General features: G+C 35.6%; 1 protein-coding gene across 8 annotated transcripts in view; it reads left to right on the top strand.

Annotated features, from left to right (window-relative positions):
• Positions 1–23181, top strand: part of LOC106065948 (uncharacterized) — a 53472-nt gene extending 30291 nt beyond the window's left edge. For 7 of the 8 annotated variants that reach the window (XM_056039044.1, XM_056039042.1, XM_056039041.1 and 4 more), the window contains 12 exons: positions 1158–1210; positions 2857–2934; positions 12482–12542; positions 13006–13117; positions 15217–15278; positions 16015–16161; positions 16678–16848; positions 17273–17425; positions 18320–18373; positions 20111–20167; positions 20629–20718; positions 21933–23181. In XM_056039044.1, the coding sequence (XP_055895019.1) occupies positions 1158–1210; positions 2857–2934; positions 12482–12542; positions 13006–13117; positions 15217–15278; positions 16015–16161; positions 16678–16848; positions 17273–17425; positions 18320–18373; positions 20111–20167; positions 20629–20718; positions 21933–22046 (1152 nt within the window). In that variant the 3' untranslated portion in view covers positions 22047–23181. The remainder of the gene's footprint in view (positions 1–1157; positions 1211–2856; positions 2935–12481; positions 12543–13005; positions 13118–15216; positions 15279–16014; positions 16162–16677; positions 16849–17272; positions 17426–18319; positions 18374–20110; positions 20168–20628; positions 20719–21932) is intronic. The other variant, XM_056039043.1, reaches the window with a different exon arrangement.
• The last annotated feature ends 18 nt before the right edge of the window (positions 23182–23199 follow it).

The raw sequence follows: 23199 nt of genomic DNA, 5'->3' as shown, positions 1-23199 counted from the left end.
GCATACGCGTGAGTGACATCAGTCATGTGGAAATATTGATAGATCAAAGGATGTTTAGAAACTAACAGCTGTAGGGCGGGATGCACCAAATGAAAGTAAGTTTTGAAGTCTCAACTGTTGACAATGTGTTAGGTCTAGAGCAGTTATTTAGAGCAGTTATTTAGAGCCGTTATTTAGGTTATTTAAAGCAGTTATTTAGAGCAGTTATTTAGAACAGTTGTTTAGAGCAGTTGTTTAGAGCAGTTATTTAGAGCAGTTATTTAGAGCAGTTATTTAGAGCAGTTATTTAGAGCAATTATTTAGAGCAGTTATTTAGAGCAGTTATTTCTTAAGCTCTTTATTCACTATATTGTCTAGACTCTATCGGGATACTTTTCTACCGGTTTTACAGAACCTCTTAAAATCTTTTTTGTTTTTGGCGACATTCTTAAAAGACGAACTTCTTGATTTAAGACATTTCTCGGAATACGACGTTGTTGAGAAGGACATTTTTGGAATAAGATATTCTTGAATAAGACATTCTTGAATGTGAATCAGTTGAGTTGGACATTCTCTGAATATGACTTCTCGGAATGTGACATTCTTGAGTATGAAATTTTCAAATGCGACACTTTTTATTGGAATACAACCGAGTTTCCCAAACTGTGTTCCGCGGAACCCTAGTGTTCCGTGATGCGTGGAAGGGTTTTCCACGAACTTGTGGAATAATTAACTAGTAGGCCACCACGTGAATTAGTCTCCCTAAAAAAATACTCAAAATGTGTGAAGTGTTCCGTTAAGAAAAAAGTTTGGGAGGCACTGGAGTACAGCATTCTTGAGTGAGACCTTCACAGATTACTACAATGTTGAGTAATACATTTATGGACTATATGTCTGTGAAAGGCATTAATAGAGTGACTTTGAACTAAAAGAGGGACATCTCAGATTGTCTCTATTAAAACATTGTTGATTAAAAATGTGTTTGTTTTCCTCTGTCTGAAAAAGTCGAATTAAAATGTACACGTTAAATAATAACGCTAGTATCATCATCCTCATCATCATCTGTCCCTAGACATTCGTCGCAGGTTTGCTGTGACAGTTCGCGTAACCAAATCGCTCTACTACTATACATGTGTATTCATACAAATGAATGTACAAAACAAATTATTTCATTACAGGACTATTCTCGATTACTTCACACGACGCAAGGACTTCCGGTAGAGTTTTTACTGTAAGTATTTTTTTTTGTTTCCAATTAATTATAAGAAAAATAAATTAACGATCTGATGTTTTTATTTCGCATGGTGTCTGGTGAATATCTACAAATAATTTAAAGCAGAAGTCCTTTTCCTTAAATGATCTAGTATCCTTGTTTCATACTTTGACAACAATAAGACTATTCTTACTTATAGTAACTCTGAGATGTTAGTATTGCGAGTATTTGAACTTCTACTGTCCTTATTCGCCGGACAAGACTATTCTATCTTCACATTGACGATAGCCAACTAGAACCAGTCATCCATTAAGGTGATACTTTTCAAAATCTCATGTTCTGTGAGTTATCGACTAGCCAGGGTTAAAGCGTAATTAAGGAATAAACATGATTTATTAATATAATGATTTTTTTTCAACTCAAAAAACTAATTTAGATCTAAACCATTCTAAACTAATGTATAAAAGAAAGTAGACTTAACGCCTAACACCTAACATAGAATTCAATTCATAGGTTTCAAGTCTTTTTTTTTAAATACAAACTAGTTCGGGACCGTTCCAAAATAACTAGATGTATACCTAATCTATTTAGTCATGTAGCTAGTAGTTAAAAAAATGATGATTGAAGTTTATACAGTGTTGTAAAGGATAGAAGCTAAATAAACTTCAAAGTAGAAATTGAGAGAGATAAAAAAAAAAGGATGAATAAAACAACCAGCGTGACAAGAACTACACGGAGAAATAGACCTACTAGAAAGATTTCTTTATCTTATTTATCACAGACGTTACTTCAAAGAAATAGATAACTACGTCCTTAGCATTTCATTTGTCAATCAATGTTTATGTTAATTAATGACTTAAACTCAAGTCGTTGATTTTCCTGGCTGATTCAGGCAACACATTTCATTCTTTAATGGAAGTAGAGATTTAGGTCAACAGGATTCGTCTTGGTAAAGAAACTTAGAAGCAAGTTTTTTTGTGGTTGTGTTTTTTACAAAGCTTATGTCTGTCTGGGTGGAATTTCTTACGTGATTTCTCCCACTTCCCGTTCTCGGATCACGTTTAAACTTTTCACAATTATTGTCGATGACAAGATATAAATGAAGCAAAAAATTAACCAATTATTTAATCATAACTCGTAATTAATTAATTTAGTTTTAAATAGAAAAGGGACTCAAGCAACTTCCTTTTTAAACAAAATGCTTTTGAAACAAAAGGCAGCACGGAAACCTTCTCACAGATACCCTCCTATCCCTCCCCCCCCCTACTGATCCACAAAAGTGGTTGGACCATAGGGCAATGAGCAGGCTATAGCCATGAACGTTGCGCTAAAGGATTACACTAAGAAAGAAAATGTTCCATGTTCCACTGGTAAACCAGTTTGTTTATCGTTTTTGGACAATAAACCTTTATCGTATTAAATGTATAGAGTTAAAGTTCTAGTAATTAAACATTAATAACATGACTGATACAAAATAATGGTTGCAATTTAACTGAAGCTTTGTTGTTGTTTTTTTAAAGTATTTTATATATTTTTCTTGTTTAAACATTTAAAAAAATATATTCAATTGAAAATTCAATTAAGAAATTCGTATATTATTTAGTTTAAAATAAAGCTGAAAATCAAAACTGTGAAAATTAATTTATTTAAAAAACATCTCATAGGTCTATAGATCTGTTTAAAGAATTTCCAGCTGATGTATTTGAATCAAATGCTTCATCTATTACATATCAGTATTATAGGTGAGTAGATACATTCATGTATGCGATTACAGTTCTGGCTAATATATATACATATATATGTCCTTTTTTTGTAAAAGAAAAATAGTTGCCGGTATTCGATGATTAGGTGACGGTACTCAGTGATTGATTGCCAAACTTTTTACTTCTTATAAATTAATAATATACGTTAAAACACAAGAAAAGTAATAATTTTTCCCCACATTCAAAAAGGTGCCGGTACGTCGTACCGGTGCGTACCGTCACTAAAAAGGCCCTGTATAATACTGTGACAATGTTTTCGATTCTGAAGATTGAGGATGAGTCCATTGCATCTTGTGACTACGCAAACCCAGTTCCGAGTTCTGACATGCATATTTGTCCACATCTCGCTAATGTGCGAAATCCATTACTGTGCAGATTAGCTGCTCCGTTGTACATAGGTCATGTGCACATGAACATGGCGTTATAAAGCGGATCGATCTAATATGACGTAATAGATATTAAAATACATGGGGAGAGAAAAGGGATATTAGAATTCAAAAGCCACAGTGAGTGTGTTTAGGAGGGCGTTTAAAAGCAAGACGCTCCAATTAAACGTAACATAAAATTCACGGGCCAAAAGGGGGATTGTTAAAATGCGGGCAGTTTTATTGATTGGTCATAGAGCCTATCAAATAGTTCCATTAAGAACTGAAAAACAGTAGAATGGTCAAAGAGTGCAAATAAGTTTTTTCATTAAGATAGAGAGATTGGAGAAAGGGGGGGGGGTAGAGAAGTGATGCTTGAATTTTCGGGCCGGACCGATCCAACGTAATAGATACTTTAATTTGCGGAGGAGAGTTAACCTTGTTATTATTGTTATAAGCAAAAAAAAAAAAAAAAAGGATGGGTCCATGGCAAAATGAACAGAGTATTATCTGGGAACAAATCAACATGCGTAGCCAGTGGGTAACGCTAGTATGACATAATCTTTAGAAATTAGGAATGGACTACATTGTTTCTTTTACTCCCCCATTATCTGTAAGCAGAGAATGCTAAATGATAGACTCTTGAGTAGTACGTTCCCTAAGTATCAGCCATCGCTAAGTTCCATTACAGAATACCATCAATCTCTAAGTTCCATTACAGAGTACCAGCCATCGCTAAGTTCCATTACAGAATACCATCAATCTCTAAGTTCCATTACAGAGTACCAGCCATCGCTAAGTTCCATTACAGAATACCATCAATCTCTAAGTTCCATTACAGAGTACCAGCCATCGCTAAGTTCCATTACAGAATACCATCAATCTGTAAGTTCCATTACAGAGTACCAGCCATCGCTAAGTTCCATTACAGAATACCATCAATCTCTAAGTTCCATTAAATAGTACCAGCCATCGCTAAGTTCCATTACAGAATACCATCAAACTGTAAGTTCCATTACAGAGTACCAGCCATCGCTAAGTTCCATTACAGAATACCATCAATCTGTAAGTTCCATTACAGAGTACCAGCCATCGCTAAGTTCCATTACAGAATACCATCAATCTGTAAGTTCCATTACAGAGTACCAGCCATCGCTAAGTTCCATTACAGAATACCATCAATCTCTAAGTTCCATTACAGAGTACCAGCCATCGCTAAGTTCCATTACAGAGTACCAGCCATCGCTAAGTTCCATTACAGAGTACCAGCCATCGCTAAGTTCCATTACAGAGTACCAGCCATCGCTAAGTTCCATTACAGAGTACCAGCCATCGCTAAGTTCCATTACTGAGTACCAGCCATCGCTAAGTTCCATTACAGAGTACCAGCCATCGCTAAGTTCCATTACAGAGTACCAGCCATCGCTAAGTTCCATTACAGAGTACCAGCCATCGCTAAGTTCCATTACAGAGTACCAGCCATCGCTAAGTTCCATTACAGAGTACCAGCCATCGCTAAGTTCCATTACAGAATACCATCAATCTCTAAGTTCCATTACAGAGTACCAGCCATCGCTAAGTTCCATTACAGAATACCATCAATCTCTAAGTTCCATTACAGAGTACCAGCCATCGCTAAGTTCCATTACAGAGTACCAGCCATCGCTAAGTTCCATTACAGAGTACCAGCCATCGCTAAGTTCCATTACAGAGTACCAGCCATCGCTAAGTTCCATTACAGAGTACCAGCCATCGCTAAGTTCCATTACAGAGTACCAGCCATCGCTAAGTTCCATTACAGAGTACCAGCCATCGCTAAGTTCCATTACAGAGTACCAGCCATCGCTAAGTTCCATTACAGAGTACCAGCCATCGCTAAGTTCCATTACAGAGTACCAGCCATCGCTAAGTTCCATTACAGAGTACCAGCCATCGCTAAGTTCCATTACAGAGTACCAGCCATCGCTAAGTTCCATTACAGAGTACCAGCCATCGCTAAGTTTCATTACAGAATTCCATCAATCTGTAAGTTCCATTACAGAGTACCAGCCATCGCTAAGTTCCATTACAGAATACCATCAATCTCTAAGTTCCATTACAGAGTACCAGCCATCGCTAAGTTCCATTACAGAGTACCAGCCATCGCTAAGTTCCATTACAGAGTACCAGCCATCGCTAAGTTCCATTACAGAGTACCAGCCATCGCTAAGTTCCATTACAGAGTACCAGCCATCGCTAAGTTCCATTACAGAGTACCAGCCATCGCTAAGTTCCATTACAGAGTACCAGCCATCGCTAAGTTCCATTACAGAGTACCAGCCATCGCTAAGTTCCATTACAGAGTACCAGCCATCGCTAAGTTCCATTACAGAGTACCAGCCATCGCTAAGTTCCATTACAGAGTACCAGCCATCGCTAAGTTCCATTACAGAGTACCAGCCATCGCTAAGTTCCATTACAGAGTACCAGCCATCGCTAAGTTCCATTACAGAATACCATCAATCTCTAAGTTCCATTACAGAGTACCAGCCATCGCTAAGTTCCATTACAGAGTACCAGCCATCGCTAAGTTCCATTACAGAGTACCAGCCATCGCTAAGTTCCATTACAGAGTACCAGCCATCGCTAAGTTCCATTACAGAGTACCAGCCATCGCTAAGTTCCATTACAGAGTACCAGCCATCGCTAAGTTCCATTACAGAATACCATCAATCTCTAAGTTCCATTACAGAGTACCAGCCATCGCTAAGTTCCATTACAGAGTACCAGCCATCGCTAAGTTCCATTACAGAGTACCAGCCATCGCTAAGTTCCATTACAGAGTACCAGCCATCGCTAAGTTCCATTACAGAATACCATCAATCTGTAAGTTCCATTACAGAGTACCAGCCATCGCTAAGTTCCATTACAGAATACCATCAATCTCTAAGTTCCATTACAGAGTACCAGCCATCGCTAAGTTCCATTACAGAGTACCAGCCATCGCTAAGTTCCATTACAGAGTACCAGCCATCGCTAAGTTCCATTACAGAGTACCAGCCATCGCTAAGTTCCATTACAGAGTACCAGCCATCGCTAAGTTCCATTACAGAGTACCAGCCATCGCTAAGTTCCATTACAGAGTACCAGCCATCGCTAAGTTCCATTACAGAGTACCAGCCATCGCTAAGTTCCATTACAGAGTACCAGCCATCGCTAAGTTCCATTACAGAGTACCAGCCATCGCTAAGTTCCATTACAGAGTACCAGCCATCGCTAAGTTCCATTACAGAGTACCAGCCATCGCTAAGTTCCATTACAGAGTACCAGCCATCGCTAAGTTCCATTACAGAATACCATCAATCTGTAAGTTCCATTACAGAGTACCAGCCATCGCTAAGTTCCATTACAGAATACCATCAATCTCTAAGTTCCATTACAGAGTACCAGCCATCGCTAAGTTCCATTACAGAGTACCAGCCATCGCTAAGTTCCATTACAGAGTACCAGCCATCGCTAAGTTCCATTACAGAGTACCAGCCATCGCTAAGTTCCATTACAGAGTACCAGCCATCGCTAAGTTCCATTACAGAGTACCAGCCATCGCTAAGTTCCATTACAGAGTACCAGCCATCGCTAAGTTCCATTACAGAGTACCAGCCATCGCTAAGTTCCATTACAGAGTACCAGCCATCGCTAAGTTCCATTACAGAGTACCAGCCATCGCTAAGTTCCATTACAGAGTACCAGCCATCGCTAAGTTCCATTACAGAGTACCAGCCATCGCTAAGTTCCATTACAGAGTACCAGCCATCGCTAAGTTCCATTACAGAGTACCAGCCATCGCTAAGTTCCATTACAGAGTACCAGCCATCGCTAAGTTCCATTACAGAGTACCAGCCATCGCTAAGTTCCATTACAGAGTACCAGCCATCGCTAAGTTCCATTACAGAGTACCAGCCATCGCTAAGTTCCATTACAGAGTACCAGCCATCGCTAAGTTCCATTACAGAGTACCAGCCATCGCTAAGTTCCAGCTATATTTCGTAGAGAATGGTCAGGCAACTGGTCCTTGTGCTCGACACGTTCTGCTCTTGTTTAATGTTTGCCTGTTCAACTTTCTTTCTGCTCTTGTTTAATGTTTGCCTGTTCAACTTTCTTTCTGCTCTTGTTTAATGTTTGCCTGTTCAACTTTCTTTCTACTCTTGTTTAATGTTTGCCTGTTCAACTTTCTTTCTGCTCTTGTTTTATGTTTGCCTGTTCAACTTTCTTTCTACTCTTGTTTAATGTTTGCCTGTTCAACTTTCTTTCTGCTCTTGTTTAATGTTTGCCTTTTCAACTTTCTTTCTACTCATGTTTAATGTTTGCCTGTTAAACTTTCTTTCTACTCTTGTTTAATGTTTGCCTGTTCAACTTTCTTTCTGCTCTTGTTTTATGTTTGCCTGTTCAACTTTCTTTCTGCTCTTGTTTAATGTTTGCCTGTTCAACTTTCTTTCTACTCTTGTTTAATGTTTGCCTGTTAAACTTTCTTTCTGCTCTTGTTTAATGTTTGCCTCTTCAACTTTCTTTCTGCTCTTGTTTAATGTTTGCCTGTTCAACTTTCTTTCTACTCTTGTTTAATGTTTGCCTGTTCAACTTTCTTTCTACTCTTGTTTAATGTTTGCCTGTTCAACTTTCTTTCTGCTCTTGTTTAATGTTTGCCTGTTCAACTTTCTTTCTACTCTTGTTTAATGTTTGCCTGTTCAACTTTCTTTCTGCTCTTGTTTTATGTTTGCCTGTTCAACTTTCTTTCTGCTCTTGTTTTATGTTTGCCTGTTCAACTTTCTTTCTACTTTTGTTTAATGTTTGCCTGTTCAACTTTCTTTCTACTCTTGTTTAATGTTTGCCTGTTCAACTTTCTTTCTGCTCTTGTTTAATGTTTGCCTGTTCAACTTTCTTTCTGCTCTTGTTTAATGTTTGCCTGTTCAACTTTCTTTCTGCTCTTGTTTAATGTTTGCCTGTTCAACTTTCTTTCTGCTCTTGTTTTATGTTTGCCTGTTCAACTTTCTTTCTACTCTTGTTTAATGTTTGCCTGTTCAACTTTCTTTCTGCTCTTGTTTAATGTTTGCCTTTTCAACTTTCTTTCTACTCATGTTTAATGTTTGCCTGTTCAACTTTCTTTCTGCTCTTGTTTTATGTTTGCCTGTTCAACTTTCTTTCTGCTCTTGTTTTATGTTTGCCTGTTCAACTTTCTTTCTGCTCTTGTTTAATGTTTGCCTGTTCAACTTTCTTTCTGCTCTTGTTTTATGTTTGCCTGTTCAACTTTCTTTCTGCTCTTGTTTAATGTTTGCCTGTTCAACTTTCTTTCTACTCTTGTTTAATGTTTGCCTGTTCAACTTTCTTTCTGCTCTTGTTTAATGTTTGCCTGTTCAACTTTCTTTCTGCTCTTGTTTAATGTTTGCCTGTTCAACTTTCTTTCTGCTCTTGTTTAATGTTTGCCTGTTCAACTTTCTTTCTGCTCTTGTTTTATGTTTGCCTGTTCAACTTTCTTTCTGCTCTTGTTTTATGTTTGCCTGTTCAACTTTCTTTCTGCTCTTGTTTTATGTTTGCCTGTTCAACTTTCTTTCTGCTCTTGTTTAATGTTTGCCTGTTCAACTTACTTTCTTTCTGCTCTTGTTTAATGTTTGCCTGTTCAACTTTCTTTCTGCTCTTGTTTAATGTTTGCCTGTTCAACTTTCTTTCTGCTCTTGTTTAATGTTTGCCTGTTCAACTTTCTTTCTGCTCTTGTTTTATGTTTGCCTGTTCAACTTTCTTTCTGCTCTTGTTTAATGTTTGCCTGTTCAACTTACTTTCTTTCTGCTCTTGTTTAATGTTTGCCTGTTCAACTTTCTTTCTGCTCTTGTTTAATGTTTGCCTGTTCAACTTTCTTTCTGCTCTTGTTTAATGTTTGCCTGTTCAACTTTCTTTCTACTCTTGTTTAATGTTTGCCTTTTCAACTTTCTTTCTGCTCTTGTTTAATGTTTGCCTGTTAAACTTTCTTTCTACTCTTGTTTTATGTTTGCCTGTTCAACTTTCTTTCTGCTCTTGTTTAATGTTTGCCTGTTCAACTTACTTTCTTTCTGCTCTTGTTTAATGTTTGCCTGTTCAACTTTCTTTCTGCTCTTGTTTAATGTTTGCCTGTTCAACTTTCTTTCTGCTCTTGTTTAATGTTTGCCTGTTCAACTTTCTTTCTGCTCTTGTTTAATGTTTGCCTTTTCAACTTTCTTTCTGCTCTTGTTTAATGTTTGCCTGTTCAACTTTCTTTCTACTCTTGTTTAATGTTTGCCTGTTCAACTTTCTTTCTACTCTTGTTTAATGTTTGCCTGTTCAACTTTCTTTCTGCTCTTCTTTTATGTTTGCCTGTTCAACTTTCTTTCTGCTCTTGTTTAATGTTTGCCTGTTAAACTTTCTTTCTACTCATGTTTAATGTTTGCCTGTTCAACTTTCTTTCTACTCTTGTTTTATGTTTGCCTGTTCAACTTTCTTTCTACTCTTGTTTAATGTTTGCCTGTTCAACTTTCTTTCTGCTCTTGTTTTATGTTTGCCTGTTTAACTTTCTTTCTGCTCTTGTTTTATGTTTGCCTGTTCAACTTTCTTTCTACTCTTGTTTAATGTTTGCCTGTTCAACTTTCTTTCTACTCTTGTTTAATGTTTGCCTGTTCAACTTTCTTTCTACTCTTGTTTTATGTTTGCCTGTTCAACTTTCTTTCTGCTCTTGTTTTATGTTTGCCTGTTCAACTTTCTTTCTACTCTTGTTTAATGTTTGCCTGTTCAACTTTCTTTCTGCTCTTGTTTTATGTTTGCCTGTTCAACTTTCTTTCTACTCTTGTTTAATGTTTGCCTGTTCAACTTTCTTTCTACTCTTGTTTAATGTTTGCCTGTTCAACTTTCTTTCTGTTCTTGTTTTATGTTTGCCTGTTCAACTTTCTTTCTACTCTTGTTTAATGTTTGCCTGTTCAACTTTCTTTCTGCTCTTATTTAATGTTTGCCTGTTCAACTTTCTTTCTACTCTTGTTTAATGTTTGCCTGTTCAACTTTCTTTCTGCTCTTGTTTAATGTTTGCCTGTTCAACTTTCTTTCTAATTTTGTTTAATGTTTGCCTGTTCAACTTTCTTTCTACTCTTGTTTTATGTTTGCCTGTTAAACTTTCTTTCTGCTCTTGTTTAATGTTTGCCTGTTCAACTTTCTTTCTACTCTTGTTTAATGTTTGCCTGTTCAACTTTCTTTCTACTCTTGTTTAATGTTTGCCTGTTCAACTTTCTTTCTACTCTTGTTTAATGTTTGCCTGTTCAACTTTCTTTCTGCTCTTGTTTTATGTTTGCCTGTTCAACTTTCTTTCTGCTCTTGTTTTATGTTTGCCTGTTCAACTTTCTTTCTACTCATGTTTAATGTTTGCCTGTTCAACTTTCTTTCTGCTCTTGTTTTATGTTTGCCTGTTCAACTTTCTTTCTACTCTTGTTTAATGTTTGCCTGTTCAACTTTCTTTCTACTCTTGTTTAATGTTTGCCTGTTCAACTTTCTTTCTGCTCTTGTTTTATGTTTGCCTGTTCAACTTTTTTTCTGCTCTTGTTTAATGTTTGCCTGTTCAACTTTCTTTCTACTCATGTTTAATGTTTGCCTGTTCAACTTTCTTTCTGCTCTTGTTTAATGTTTGCCTGTTCAACTTTCTTTCTACTCTTGTTTAATGTTTGCCTGTTCAACTTTCTTTCTGCTCTTGTTTTATGTTTGCCTGTTCAACTTTCTTTCTGCTCTTGTTTAATGTTTGCCTGTTCAACTTTCTTTCTACTCATGTTTAATGTTTGCCTGTTCAACTTTCTTTCTGCTCTTGTTTAATGTTTGCCTGTTCAACTTTCTTTCTGCTCTTGTTTAATGTTCGCCTGTTAAACTTTCTTTCTGCTCTTGTTTTATGTTTGCCTGTTAAACTTTCTTTCTACTCTTGTTTAATGTTTGCCTGTTAAACTTTCTTTCTACTCATGTTTAATGTTTGCCTGTTAAACTTTCTTTCTGCTCTTGTTTTATGTTTGCCTGTTAAACTTTCTTTCTACTCTTGTTTAATGTTTGCCTGTTAAACTTTCTTTCTACTCATGTTTAATGTTTGCCTGTTCAACTTTCTTTCTGCTCTTGTTTTATGTTTGCCTGTTCAACTTTCTTTCTGTTCTTGTTTTATGTTTGCCTGTTCAACTTTCTTTCTGCTCTTGTTTAATGTTTGCCTGTTCAACTTTCTTTCTGCTCTTGTTTTATGTTTGCCTGTTCAACTTTCTTTCTGCTCTTGTTTAATGTTTGCCTGTTAAACTTTCTTTCTGCTCTTGTTTAATGTTTGCCTGTTAAACTTTCTTTCTGCTCTTGTTTTATGTTTGCCTGTTAAACTTTCTTTCTACTCTTGTTTAATGTTTGCCTGTTCAACTTTCTTTCTACTCATGTTTAATGTTTGCCTGTTCAACTTTCTTTCTGCTCTTGTTTTATGTTTGCCTGTTCAACTTTCTTTCTGCTCTTGTTTAATGTTTGCCTGTTAAACTTTCTTTCTGCTCTTGTTTAATGTTTGCCTGTTCAACTTTCTTTCTGCTCTTGTTTTATGTTTGCCTGTTAAACTTTCTTTCTACTCTTGTTTAATGTTTGCCTGTTAAACTTTCTTTCTACTCATGTTTAATGTTTGCCTGTTAACATTTCTTTCTGCTCTTGTTTTATGTTTGCCTGTTAAACTTTCTTTCTACTCTTGTTTAATGTTTGCCTGTTAAACTTTCTTTCTACTCTTGTTTAATGTTTGCCTGTTAAACTTTCTTTCTACTCTTGTTTAATGTTTGCCTGTTCAACTTTCTTTCTACTCTTGTTTTATGTTTGCCTGTTAAACTTTCTTTCTACTCTTGTTTAATGTTTGCCTGTTCAACTTTCTTTCTACTCTTGTTTAATGTTTGCCTGTTAAACTTTCTTTCTACTCTTGTTTAATGTTTGCCTGTTAAACTTTCTTTCTACTCTTGTTTAATGTTTGCCTGTTAAACTTTCTTTCTGCTCTAAATATTTAATTTTGCTTACATTACATAATACTGCAAATTCAAATAGTTTCAATTTATTAAAAAATATATTAACGCATTAAATATAAAAAAAATATAAATGTTATTTTTAATAAAAAAAATAACGAGTCTCATTTTTGTTCTGTCTCGTTTCAGTCACAATAAAATAATCTGCCCAGATGTTAATAAGACTCCATGGCTTCATGTTGTCAAATCTGTAAGTAGTTCCTAGATCCAGAGCGTTTAGTTATATAGGCTATCGTTTAGTTTTATACTTTAAAAAATGGCAGTTTAGATTTGATTTTTCCACTGAAATTAGAATTGATGTTTCATAAGAGACATAAGTCTACATGATTCACTAAAATATATCTAATATCATGGCTATTAAAAATTTACACTAAAGTACATAACGGTATTCTGCTATTTACTTGCAATGGGCGGACCTTATCTATAGCTTATTCTGTGACCCGGGTGAAAGTTCCTTACATTTTCCTTTTCACTTTTTAGTATGAACCAAAGCTTAAAATTGTGTATTTCAACTAAAACGAAAAAGAATCTTTGTGATTACTAAAATATAAATAGAGAGACACATCAGTTACTGACATTTTCATGTCTAACAAACCAATTGGTTCCTAAAGATTGAGACTTTCTGAAACTTTCAATTCTCTTTGTTATGACAGGGTAGAGTGAAACTTGTGAGACGTCAGTATGTCCTTGACACTGGCTCTGACCTTCTGTTTCAAGAGGACAAAGATGAACCTGGTCTAGGGAGAACCTTCAGTCATGCTCGAGGTAAACAAAGTGTCAGAAAGCACGAGCTACTTCTCTTCTCTTACCAAGCATACAGCAACACATTCCGTCTGTCTGTCCGTCTGTCTGGGCCAAATATTTAATTTCTCCCACTTCCCGTTCCCGGAGCAAGTTGAAGTAGTAAAGTTCCCTTTCACATGATGTCAAGGTCATCTGTTTCTATGGCCCACAGTTAATGAGGATGTCATGTGGCCAGCACAACGACCAACTACCTTTACTTTCCCCAACTAAGATCATGTACCAATCAGAAATGGGTGGACTCAGGGGCGCCGTAGATATCCCAGTCTTCACCAAGATTCAAACCCAGGACCCCTGGTTCGTAAGACAAACGCTAAACCATTCAGCCACCACACCTGCTGATCTATATTTGGGTAAACAAATATGAAGTGAGATACATTTTTGGAGAACATAGTTCCGCATCTGACAGACATGACCTGGTAGAGACCATAGTTCCGCCTCTGACAGACATGACTTGGGAGGAAGAGAAAGTGTAGTCAATGTGACACTACCATTTTTTTGATAACGAATCAATGAGACTAGATGACTAATGCTATTCAACTTATTGGAATTGTTTTCGCTTAGCTGCTTAAACAGTTTTGACCTAACGGGAAAAAAAATGAATGGTATGTAACACTGGATCAAGTTGAAACCTTGCACAATTATTCATTATCGATGAAAACGCAAGAATCAACTTAAAAATGACCGTTTAGTTAGTGAATTAGTCGTAATTAATTTTTTTTTTTTAATTCGGAAAATGTACTAAGCTAACTGGAGATAAGCCTTGCAATAATGAGAGATACGGCTGACATGCGCCGCTGTAAAAAGCCCCCATTGTATGGGAGTGTATGTAATTAAAATCCATTAATTATTAAAATAATGCCGATGAGGTGTCGACGAAGAAGCAGGCTGCGGGGGGTGAGATTGACTTCAGATGGTAGAGATGGGTTCAGTCGCAGGAATGTGAAAGGATCAAACACTGGAAAGCAGGAAAGCTAATAGGAATCCAGATCCAGTAACAGGATAGCAGGAAATCAGGAGTGAATAGGCACTAAGTATAAAGGAGCACAACAAATAGAATCTGTGAATGAACCCCTTCAATGTTCTATAGAGAATAGAGTGACTGCTCCTGATTGAAAAGTTTAAGACTTGTATGCTGCTGGGCCAGAAATAGGGATTGGACCAGGAAGCATGGGATGTCACGTAATAGGTCAAGATAGACAATTGACACTCTATCAAGATTAGCACCGCCCAGTTATTAGCCAATAAGGTCTGAAGAACACCTGGCTAAAGGTCAAGCATGAATTATGCTCTGGGTCTAGACAAAGGGGAGGGAATAGTCTGGCTGTCTTGCAAGATGAAAGGAGCTCAGTTCGACTGGCGCTATTGACAGTCAGCAAGATTGACAAACATGACGCTTGAAGAAAACAAGAGACTTTGCCCAGATGATCGTTGACAAATGTGGGGTGGCTTGAAAAAGTCAATGGGATAAAAGAAGGGGGGAGAGGTATGGAAAGTCTGGACCAACACGTTTTCACGTGGCTAAATAAGTTAATAGAGTAAAAATAGAACGATAAGTTTCGCGTAATTTGTTGAGGTTGATTATTTATGCTCAGCTGACTGATCGTCACAATTTCAGAGATTGAAAGGTTCAATCCCCCAAAATGTGTACAGTTATGATTGATTCTAAATAATTTATGCAATTTCACTCAATATAAGCAAGGTTTTTAAAAGTATTTTTATATTTAACTGATGATGTTAATATAAATCTAAAGCAAAATACAGTCACCAAATTCAATGAGCTTAGCCAGAGGGTGAGGTGAATTTAACATAAACCTTGAGGGTCTTTTGAGTTTGAGACTCCACTTTTCAATTAAAAAAAAAACTGAAGCAAACTTCAGTAAATCAATTCCATGAGTATAGCCAATGGAGGGGGGGGGGGTTGAGTTTACCCCTCTCCCCCCACACACACATCATGGGGTTGGAAATATGAAGCCGCTCCCCCTCCCAGGGAGTTCTAGATTAGAACTCCACTCTTTAATTTTAAAAATTAAACAAACTACTTGAATATTATTCTATTACAGCAATGTTAGGCAATTTGGACAGTCAGAGACGCCTGAGGAATGTCAACCTTTCACTTTCGCAGGTTGTTTATTCTTTTTAAACCGGAAAATGATATTTTATCAAATCTTTAAATTAAAGAAATATAAATTAATGAATTTTTTAATCACTAACCACAATAATCACTAATTAATAATGATAAACTTAGTTACTCTGTGTGTGTTAATGCTTGACTACTTTGAAACATGGACATGGATAATCTTTTGATCTTACGTCCTTAGAACACAATTACTTTTGCAACGTCTATTCTGGTATCTGATGTACAGAATACGGAAAGTATTGATAAGATAAATAATTTAAAAATTAACATAAATTAATATTTTGCTTGTGTTTAGAAATCCAGAAACGAATTTCCAATTTTAGCAAAAAGTAAATTTTTCAATTATCTAACAGCAACCGGAATTTTTCAATCTATTTTCCTTGCATTGTTAATTTAATTTCCTTGCATTGTTAATTTAATTTCCTTGCATTGTTAATTTAATTTCCTTGCATTGTTAATTTAATTTCCTTGCATTGTTAATTTGGTCACTCTAGTTAAAAATCTTTTTCAATGCTACTCTTTTACCTTTTTTATGTTTTTCTTTAGTATCCCACACATTTCTGCATACCACTGTCTCTACTTTTTCTTTATTACTGTATTTTATGCTAAAAGTTTCTTTTAAAAGTAAAGATCTTAGAAAACAAAGAGTAGACTATTCTGATTCATTTAGTATGAAACTACCCTATACAAAAGAAAAGAAATGTTGTTGTTCCATCTTCAGTTGATGAGACAACGCCGGAAACCAAGGGAGATAAACACAAAAAGAGTCAACGTTCTCGAAAGTACAGAGGGAAGTTTTGAACTCACCCCTGCAGACGTAGGCACCACTGATCTGTTGGTGGAGGAACCTGAAAGCGACACTGTCATGGTAACCAGAAATTTAGCATAGATAAATCTCATTTGCTGAGTGCATACTTTCAGACAGGTGCCTATGAAATGTACATTAACCCATCAGACGTCAGTCTACTGTTTTGGACTTGGCGATTTGTATAGTCTACTTCTATAAAGTAAAATAACCATTCCAGACCTTGCAATCTATAGAGCAGATGATATAAAGGTCATTTTTTATGGCCAACGGCTAACGAAAGTGTCATATCGCCAGCACAACGACCACAAGCCTTTACAGGCTAAAAGACTGATCTGCAAATGCAAAAGGTTATAAATATGCCCTCTGCAAAAGCTTCTGACATTTGAATTTAAATATTATTTTGCTGTTCATGTAATGGAAATGAGAACATTAGATAAAAAGACATCAGTAGACCTATATTGATAATCATTCTGTTCGATTTTTGTTTAAGTCTCCGAATTGAGTGACCTCTCTATTAAACAATCATTCGTAGACAATCAGTAAAGTAATCTATTTTTTTATTTATTGTAACCATAGAAACCAGAGAGAGAATTTACTCTTCCGACCATCGTAGTAAATGCCCCTGACTTTAAAGCCTCCAGACTTATGTCCCCTGAAATCAAGTTGAAAGGTCCCTGGTCCAAGAGGAGCCAACTCAGTGCCAGGGGCGAGATGAATCAGACGACACACTTTCTACCAGACATTCAAGTGAGTATTTCACAGAACAGTTGAACTTTGTCAATGTCGGGTTTTATAGACATCATTAGTTCCTAGAGCTTTACTTAGCATTCGCCTCACTCCCTTTCTAAATAAACAGCTCACACAGTAACTATTTACAAACAAAACAAAGAAGCAAAGAAAAAATGAAAAAAAAAATTCCTTAATTTTTTAAATGTATTCTTGCATTGATGATCGTGTTTCTATTATGTAAGCCATTTAGAATATACATTTTACATTTTACATTTTACATTTTACATTTTACATTTTATATTTTACATTTTACATTTTACATTTTACATTTCTTCAACTCTGAAGTATAAAGGATGTATTCCATTTGATATTTTCTTCTCTTGCATTATTTTTCTGCATTGCCACTAATTGTATTTTCTCGTGCATTCTATATTCTTTCTAGAGTAACGACTTTCCTCGAGCGTTTTTAACAAGAGATAAAACTACCTTCACTGACGTCTCACCCGTACGGCCACTCAAGAAACGTCAAAAGAAAGACGTCCAGCTCAGGAAGACGTGCGTTCAGCTTGACCTTCTCAAGCCAGGAGACGTTTTTGTAAGTTGTTTTTATTTTTATTTTCGGTAGCACTCAACAGAGCCTCCCAACTTGTATTGCACATACCTGAACCCACTTGCTTTTCATTGGACTGTAGATAATGTAGATAGATATGGCCCTCATTGTAGCTTTTTAGAAGTGTCTAAAGCAGTGTTCTGCCATTTAGTGTAATAGAGCTGATTGGCTATTTTATATGAAGACTGAGGATGTATTGCTACAAGCTAAGATGAACTACTGTATATGTTGAAGAGCGAGTCTCAAATTACAGAGCTACGAAATTAAACATGAAACAAAGGCCTATTCTCATTAACGGGTTTAGTGATCAGAGCTTCTGTCGATAGCTACGCTATCTCTCTAGAGGATGACTCTCAAGGGATGATTTGAACAAGTCGGTGTAACAAGCTAGCCTAATAGGTTTGGATGAGGTCGTTAGAGAAAATATATCATTTAATAATCACTGCTCTAAACAAATACAATGAAACAAAATTTCCAATTGCACACATTTATTATTGTTAGTCTAGAGTCTAGATCAATTACAAATTAATTACACGATTGACTCAAAATAATTGATGCAATTTCACTCAATATAACTTTTTTAAAAAGTATTTTAAAAATATTTTACTTATTTAAAATGATAACTATTAGCAATAGTATTGGAATTCTGTTTTTTTTTCCACTCTCATCTGTTATTCCTCTCCGCTTTATTTTGTATTCAGCTTAACTCCCAAACCCCTTAACTCTTTAACTCTTTACCATCAGCTACAACAAAGCTGTGTATACCATTTAGAACCTTTGATATTGTTCAAATATAGACTATAGCCTTCCAATGTTGTCAGTACACTGTTGTATATTTGTATTTTGATACATGAATCATTTATTATACTAAACATCCAGGGACTTGAGGACATCGCTAAAAAATTCAGATTTGAACAAACAGAATCTGACGAGGTAGTAGACAGAGTGTTATGTGTTCATTTTAATAGTTGGTTCATTCACAAATTTGAAAGATCTAGTTAGATAAGAAGCTAAAGATCTAGTTAGATAAGAAGTTATAGGTCTAGTTGGAAAAGACGCTAAAGATCTAGTTAGATAAGAAGTTATAGATATAGTTAGAAAAGACGCTAAAGATCTAGTTAGATAAGAAGTTATAGGTCTAGTTGGAAAAGACGCTAAAAATCTAGTTAGATAAGAAGTAATAGATCTAGTTAGAAAAGACGCTAAAGATCTAGTTAGATAAGAAGTTATAGGTCTAGTTGGAAAAGACGCTGAAGATCTAGTTAGACAAGAAGTTATAGGTCTAGTTAGAAAAGACGCTAAAGATCTAGTTAGATAAGAAGTTATAGGTCTAGTTAGAAAAGACGCTAAAGATCTAGTTGGAAAAGACGCTAAAGATCTAGTTAGACAAGAAGTTATAGGTCTAGTTGGAAAAGACGCTAAAGATCTAGTTAGATAAGAAGTTATAGGTCTAGTTAGAAAAGACGCTAAAGATCTAGTTAGATAAGAAGTTATAGGTCTAGTTGGAAAAGACGCTAAAGATCTAGTTAGATAAGAAGTTATAGATCTAGTTAGAAAAGACGCTAAAGATCTAGTTAGATAAGAAGTTATAGGTCTAGTTAGAAAAGACGCTAAAGATCTAGTTAGACAAGAAGTTATAGGTCTAGTTAGAAAAGACGCTAAAGATCTAGTTAGACAAGAAGTTATAGGTCTAGTTAGAAAAGACGCTAAAGATCTAGTTAGATAAGAAGTTATAGGTCTAGCTAGAAAAGACGCTAAAGATCTAGTTAGATAAGAAGTTATAGGTCTAGTTAGAAAAGACGCTAAAGATCTAGTTGGAAAAGACGCTAAAGATCTAGTTAGACAAGAAGTTATAGGTCTAGTTAGAAAAGACGCTAAAGATTTAGTTAGATAAGAAGTTGTAGGTCTAGTTAGAAAAGACGCTAATGATCTAGTTAGATAAGAAGTTATAGGTCTAGCTAGAAAAGACGCTAAAGATCTAGTTAGATAAGAAGTTATAGGTCTAGCTAGAAAAGACGCTAAAGATCTAGTTAGATAAGAAGTTATAGGTCTAGTTAGAAAAGACGCTAAAGATCTAGTTAGACAAGAAGTTATAGTTCTAGTTAGAAAAGACGCTAAAGATCTAGTTAGACAAGAAGTTATAGGTCTAGTTAGAAAAGACGCTAAAGATCTAGTTAGACAAGAAGTTATAGGTCTAGTTAGAAAAGACGCTAAAGATCTAGTTAGATAAGAAGTTATAGGTCTAGCTAGAAAAGACGCTAAAGATCTAGTTAGATAAGAAGTTATAGGTCTAGTTAGAAAAGACGCTAAAGATCTAGTTGGAAAAGACGCTAAAGATCTAGTTAGATAAGAAGTTATAGGTCTAGTTAGAAAAGACGCTAAAGATCTAGTTGAAAAATCAGTCGTAGGCCCTATAACTATGACTCAAATACAATAAGTCATGTCTCATTCCTTATCATACATTTATTTCTGTTTCATGAAATACATGTGACGCATAAAATCTATTTGCACGGTTTTGTTTAAATACAAATATTAATTTAAAAACAACAACTTTTTTTTTCATATTTAAATCACGAAAAAAAAAACACTTACTTATAACATATTTACTAGAATGTTATTTTTTTAAAATAATATATAAAAGTACTGATTAAGTGAACTTTTCAATGACAGAACTATGGATCTGCTGTGCAGCCGGAACTAACCGCAGATGAAACAACATTATCTCTGGTAGGCCTAAGTAGTTCTATCTATCTATCTATCTATCTATCTATCTATCTATCTATCTATCTATCTATCTATCTATCTATCTATCTATCTATCTATTTATCTATTTATCTATCTATCTATCTATCTATCTATCTATCTATCTATCTATCTATCTATCTTATCTATCTATCTTATCTATCAATCTATCTATCTATCTATCAATCTATCTATCTATCTATCTATCTATCTATCTATCTATCTATCTATCTATCTATCTATCTATCTATCTATCTATCTATCTATCTGTCTGTCTGTCTGTCTGTCTACCTACATGAGACCCTACGTACCTGTTACCAGTCCGTTGCCTGTCTGTCTACCTACATGAGACCCTACGTACCTGTTACCAGTCCGTTGCCTGTCTGTCTGTTCGACTGTCTATCTTACCGAACATGCCTCTAAATATTTTGCATTTCTATCTACAGATAAGTGACGGCGCTGAAGTGATAAGGATAAGCAAACGATTTTTCCTACGCCACGCCAGAAACAATACAATGTTGAGAGTTGAAATTATGGTAATTGGTATCTTCTAACTCTGTTTATTTTACTTCAATTGACTTTATATTTGTAAAATACAAACTGATCAAGAGATCTCTTAAACTGTCGTACAGATCCGCATGAAATTTCGTTTTGACGGAATATCAAACCGAAGAACGCCATTCGCGAAAAACCGCAAGCTTTCCATCAAACCTTTATATTTTATTTTCGGTAGTTCCCCCAAAAGCCGCAGTCTATATATAAAGCATTTAAAAACACTTCGTATTTTACAGCTATTTTTTTCTCTTCCCCTAAGTCTACTTATTTTTAATATGCCTTACGTCATTTCCACTTCCTTTTAGACGCGGTCTAAATAAATAAATAAATAAAAAATAAAAACAATCCATATAGTTCGTAAAGATAAATGTAAATCTTTTGTCATTTGTATACATTCAAATGGGGTCAAATAAACGATTACAATAAATAAAACGGATTGATTTTGCTTTTGATTTAGAGAACAAAATGTTAAGATAAATATAGCAAGGGGAACGGAAATGTGTATGAAGGACAAACTCTTTGTAGTTGGCAGGGGAGGGGGATAAGTCAAAGTACTACTAAAATTAACGGGCCTAAAATATGCTGTGTATGTGTCGGGGCGCATTATGGAGCGGATCTTTTCAAATCAAGTCCAAAGGCTATGTGGGAGAAATTACGATGCGCAGGAAAAAAAAATAAAATGGAGGTTCCAGAGAAAGAGAGATAGAAGGAAATATAGATGGTGACATCACCATGTAACAGTTACACTAAATCACGTGCTAAAAAAAGCATGTTGGTTGATCGTTACCCTACACAATCGAGATAGACACACAAAATAAAAAAAGAAAAGAAAGGTGTTCGGCCATAAAAAAACATATAAATTCAGAGAACAAATCAACGGCCGTAGCCAATGAGTACTGCTACTGTAATAATAAATATGGAAAAAGTTGGAAATTATATTTATTAGCCTACAATTGTATTAAAAAGCCGAAAAAATTAAATTGACATTAAGCTTTGTGTACGAAAGCTCTCCTTTTTTATAACACCCCAGTTCCACTTGAACAATACAAAATTACTTACTGTGGAAATATAAATGAATTGATGTGTATAATGTTGTGGTACATAGAATCATGGTTTATCAATGAGTCCTTTTCGTCAAGTACCTAATATAAGGTTTTTATATTGATATATATTTTCTATGATTCTTTCCCTTTAGCAACGTAGTTATTTGAGTCCTGAAGAAACCAAACAAGTTTTATACACTAAAGATAGCTGGTGTCAGTACAAGGAGTCTCTAATGAAAAGATTGTTGAGCAGTCTAGTCCGGTAGTGACTTACTGACCTCTACGTGACCTCTCAAAGTCCGTGAATGAAATCAATAAGGACACACAAATACACCTGATAGTTATGCAATTATTTTAGTTATTCTCAGTGGTAATGGAGCTCTAACAGACCTCACACATTGGACTTTGTGTTCAGTGCATCACCACTTGGCAATGTTTGATATCGTATTATATTTTCACCATGTACTGCTGGCCTCATGTTGACTTGATTGATAAACTATTGACACGATGTACTGCTGGCCTCATGTTGACTTGATTGAAAAACTATTGACACCTTGTACTGCTGGCCTCATGTTGACTTGATTGATAAACTATTGACACCTTGTACTGCTGGCCTCATGTTGACTTGATTGATAAACTATTGGACCTTGTACTGCTGGCCTCATGTTGACTTGATTGATAAACTATTGACACGATGTACTGCTGGCCTCATGTTGACTTGATTGATAAACTATTGACACGATGTACTGCTGGCCTCATGTTGACTTGATTGAAAAACTATTGACACCTTGTACTGCTGGCCTCATGTTGACTTGATTGATAAACTATTGACACCTTGTACTGCTGGCCTCATGTTGACTTGATTGATAAACTATTGGACCTTGTACTGCTGGCCTCATGTTGACTTGATTGATAAACTATTGACACGATGTACTGCTGGCCTCATGTTGACTTGATTGATAAACTATTGACACGATGTACTGCTGGCCTCATGTTGACTTGATTGAAAAACTATTGACACCTTGTACTGCTGGCCTCATGTTGACTTGATTGATAAACTATTGACACCTTGTACTGCTGGCCTCATGTTGACTTGATTGATAAACTATTGGACCTTGTACTGCTGGCCTCATGTTGACTTGATTGATAAACTATTGACACGATGTACTGCTGGCCTCATGTTGACTTGATTGAAAAACTATTGACACCTTGTACTGCTGGCCTCATGTTGACTTGATTGATAAACTATTGACAGTAATTTAATTTAACGACATTCAATGCTATTCTATATTGGTATGAAATTATTTTAAACATTGGATACTATACAAATGTTTGTTTTGTTTGATTATAAAAGAATATATCGAAATATATTTCAAAAAGAATAAACTATTTTGACAATGATGATGATTCTGTTGTTCT

The sequence above is a fragment of the Biomphalaria glabrata genome, chromosome 8 (genome assembly GCF_947242115.1).
Source record: "Biomphalaria glabrata chromosome 8, xgBioGlab47.1, whole genome shotgun sequence".
Taxonomy (NCBI): Eukaryota; Metazoa; Mollusca; class Gastropoda; family Planorbidae; genus Biomphalaria; species Biomphalaria glabrata.
This window is presented reverse-complemented; position numbering and strand designations above follow the sequence as displayed.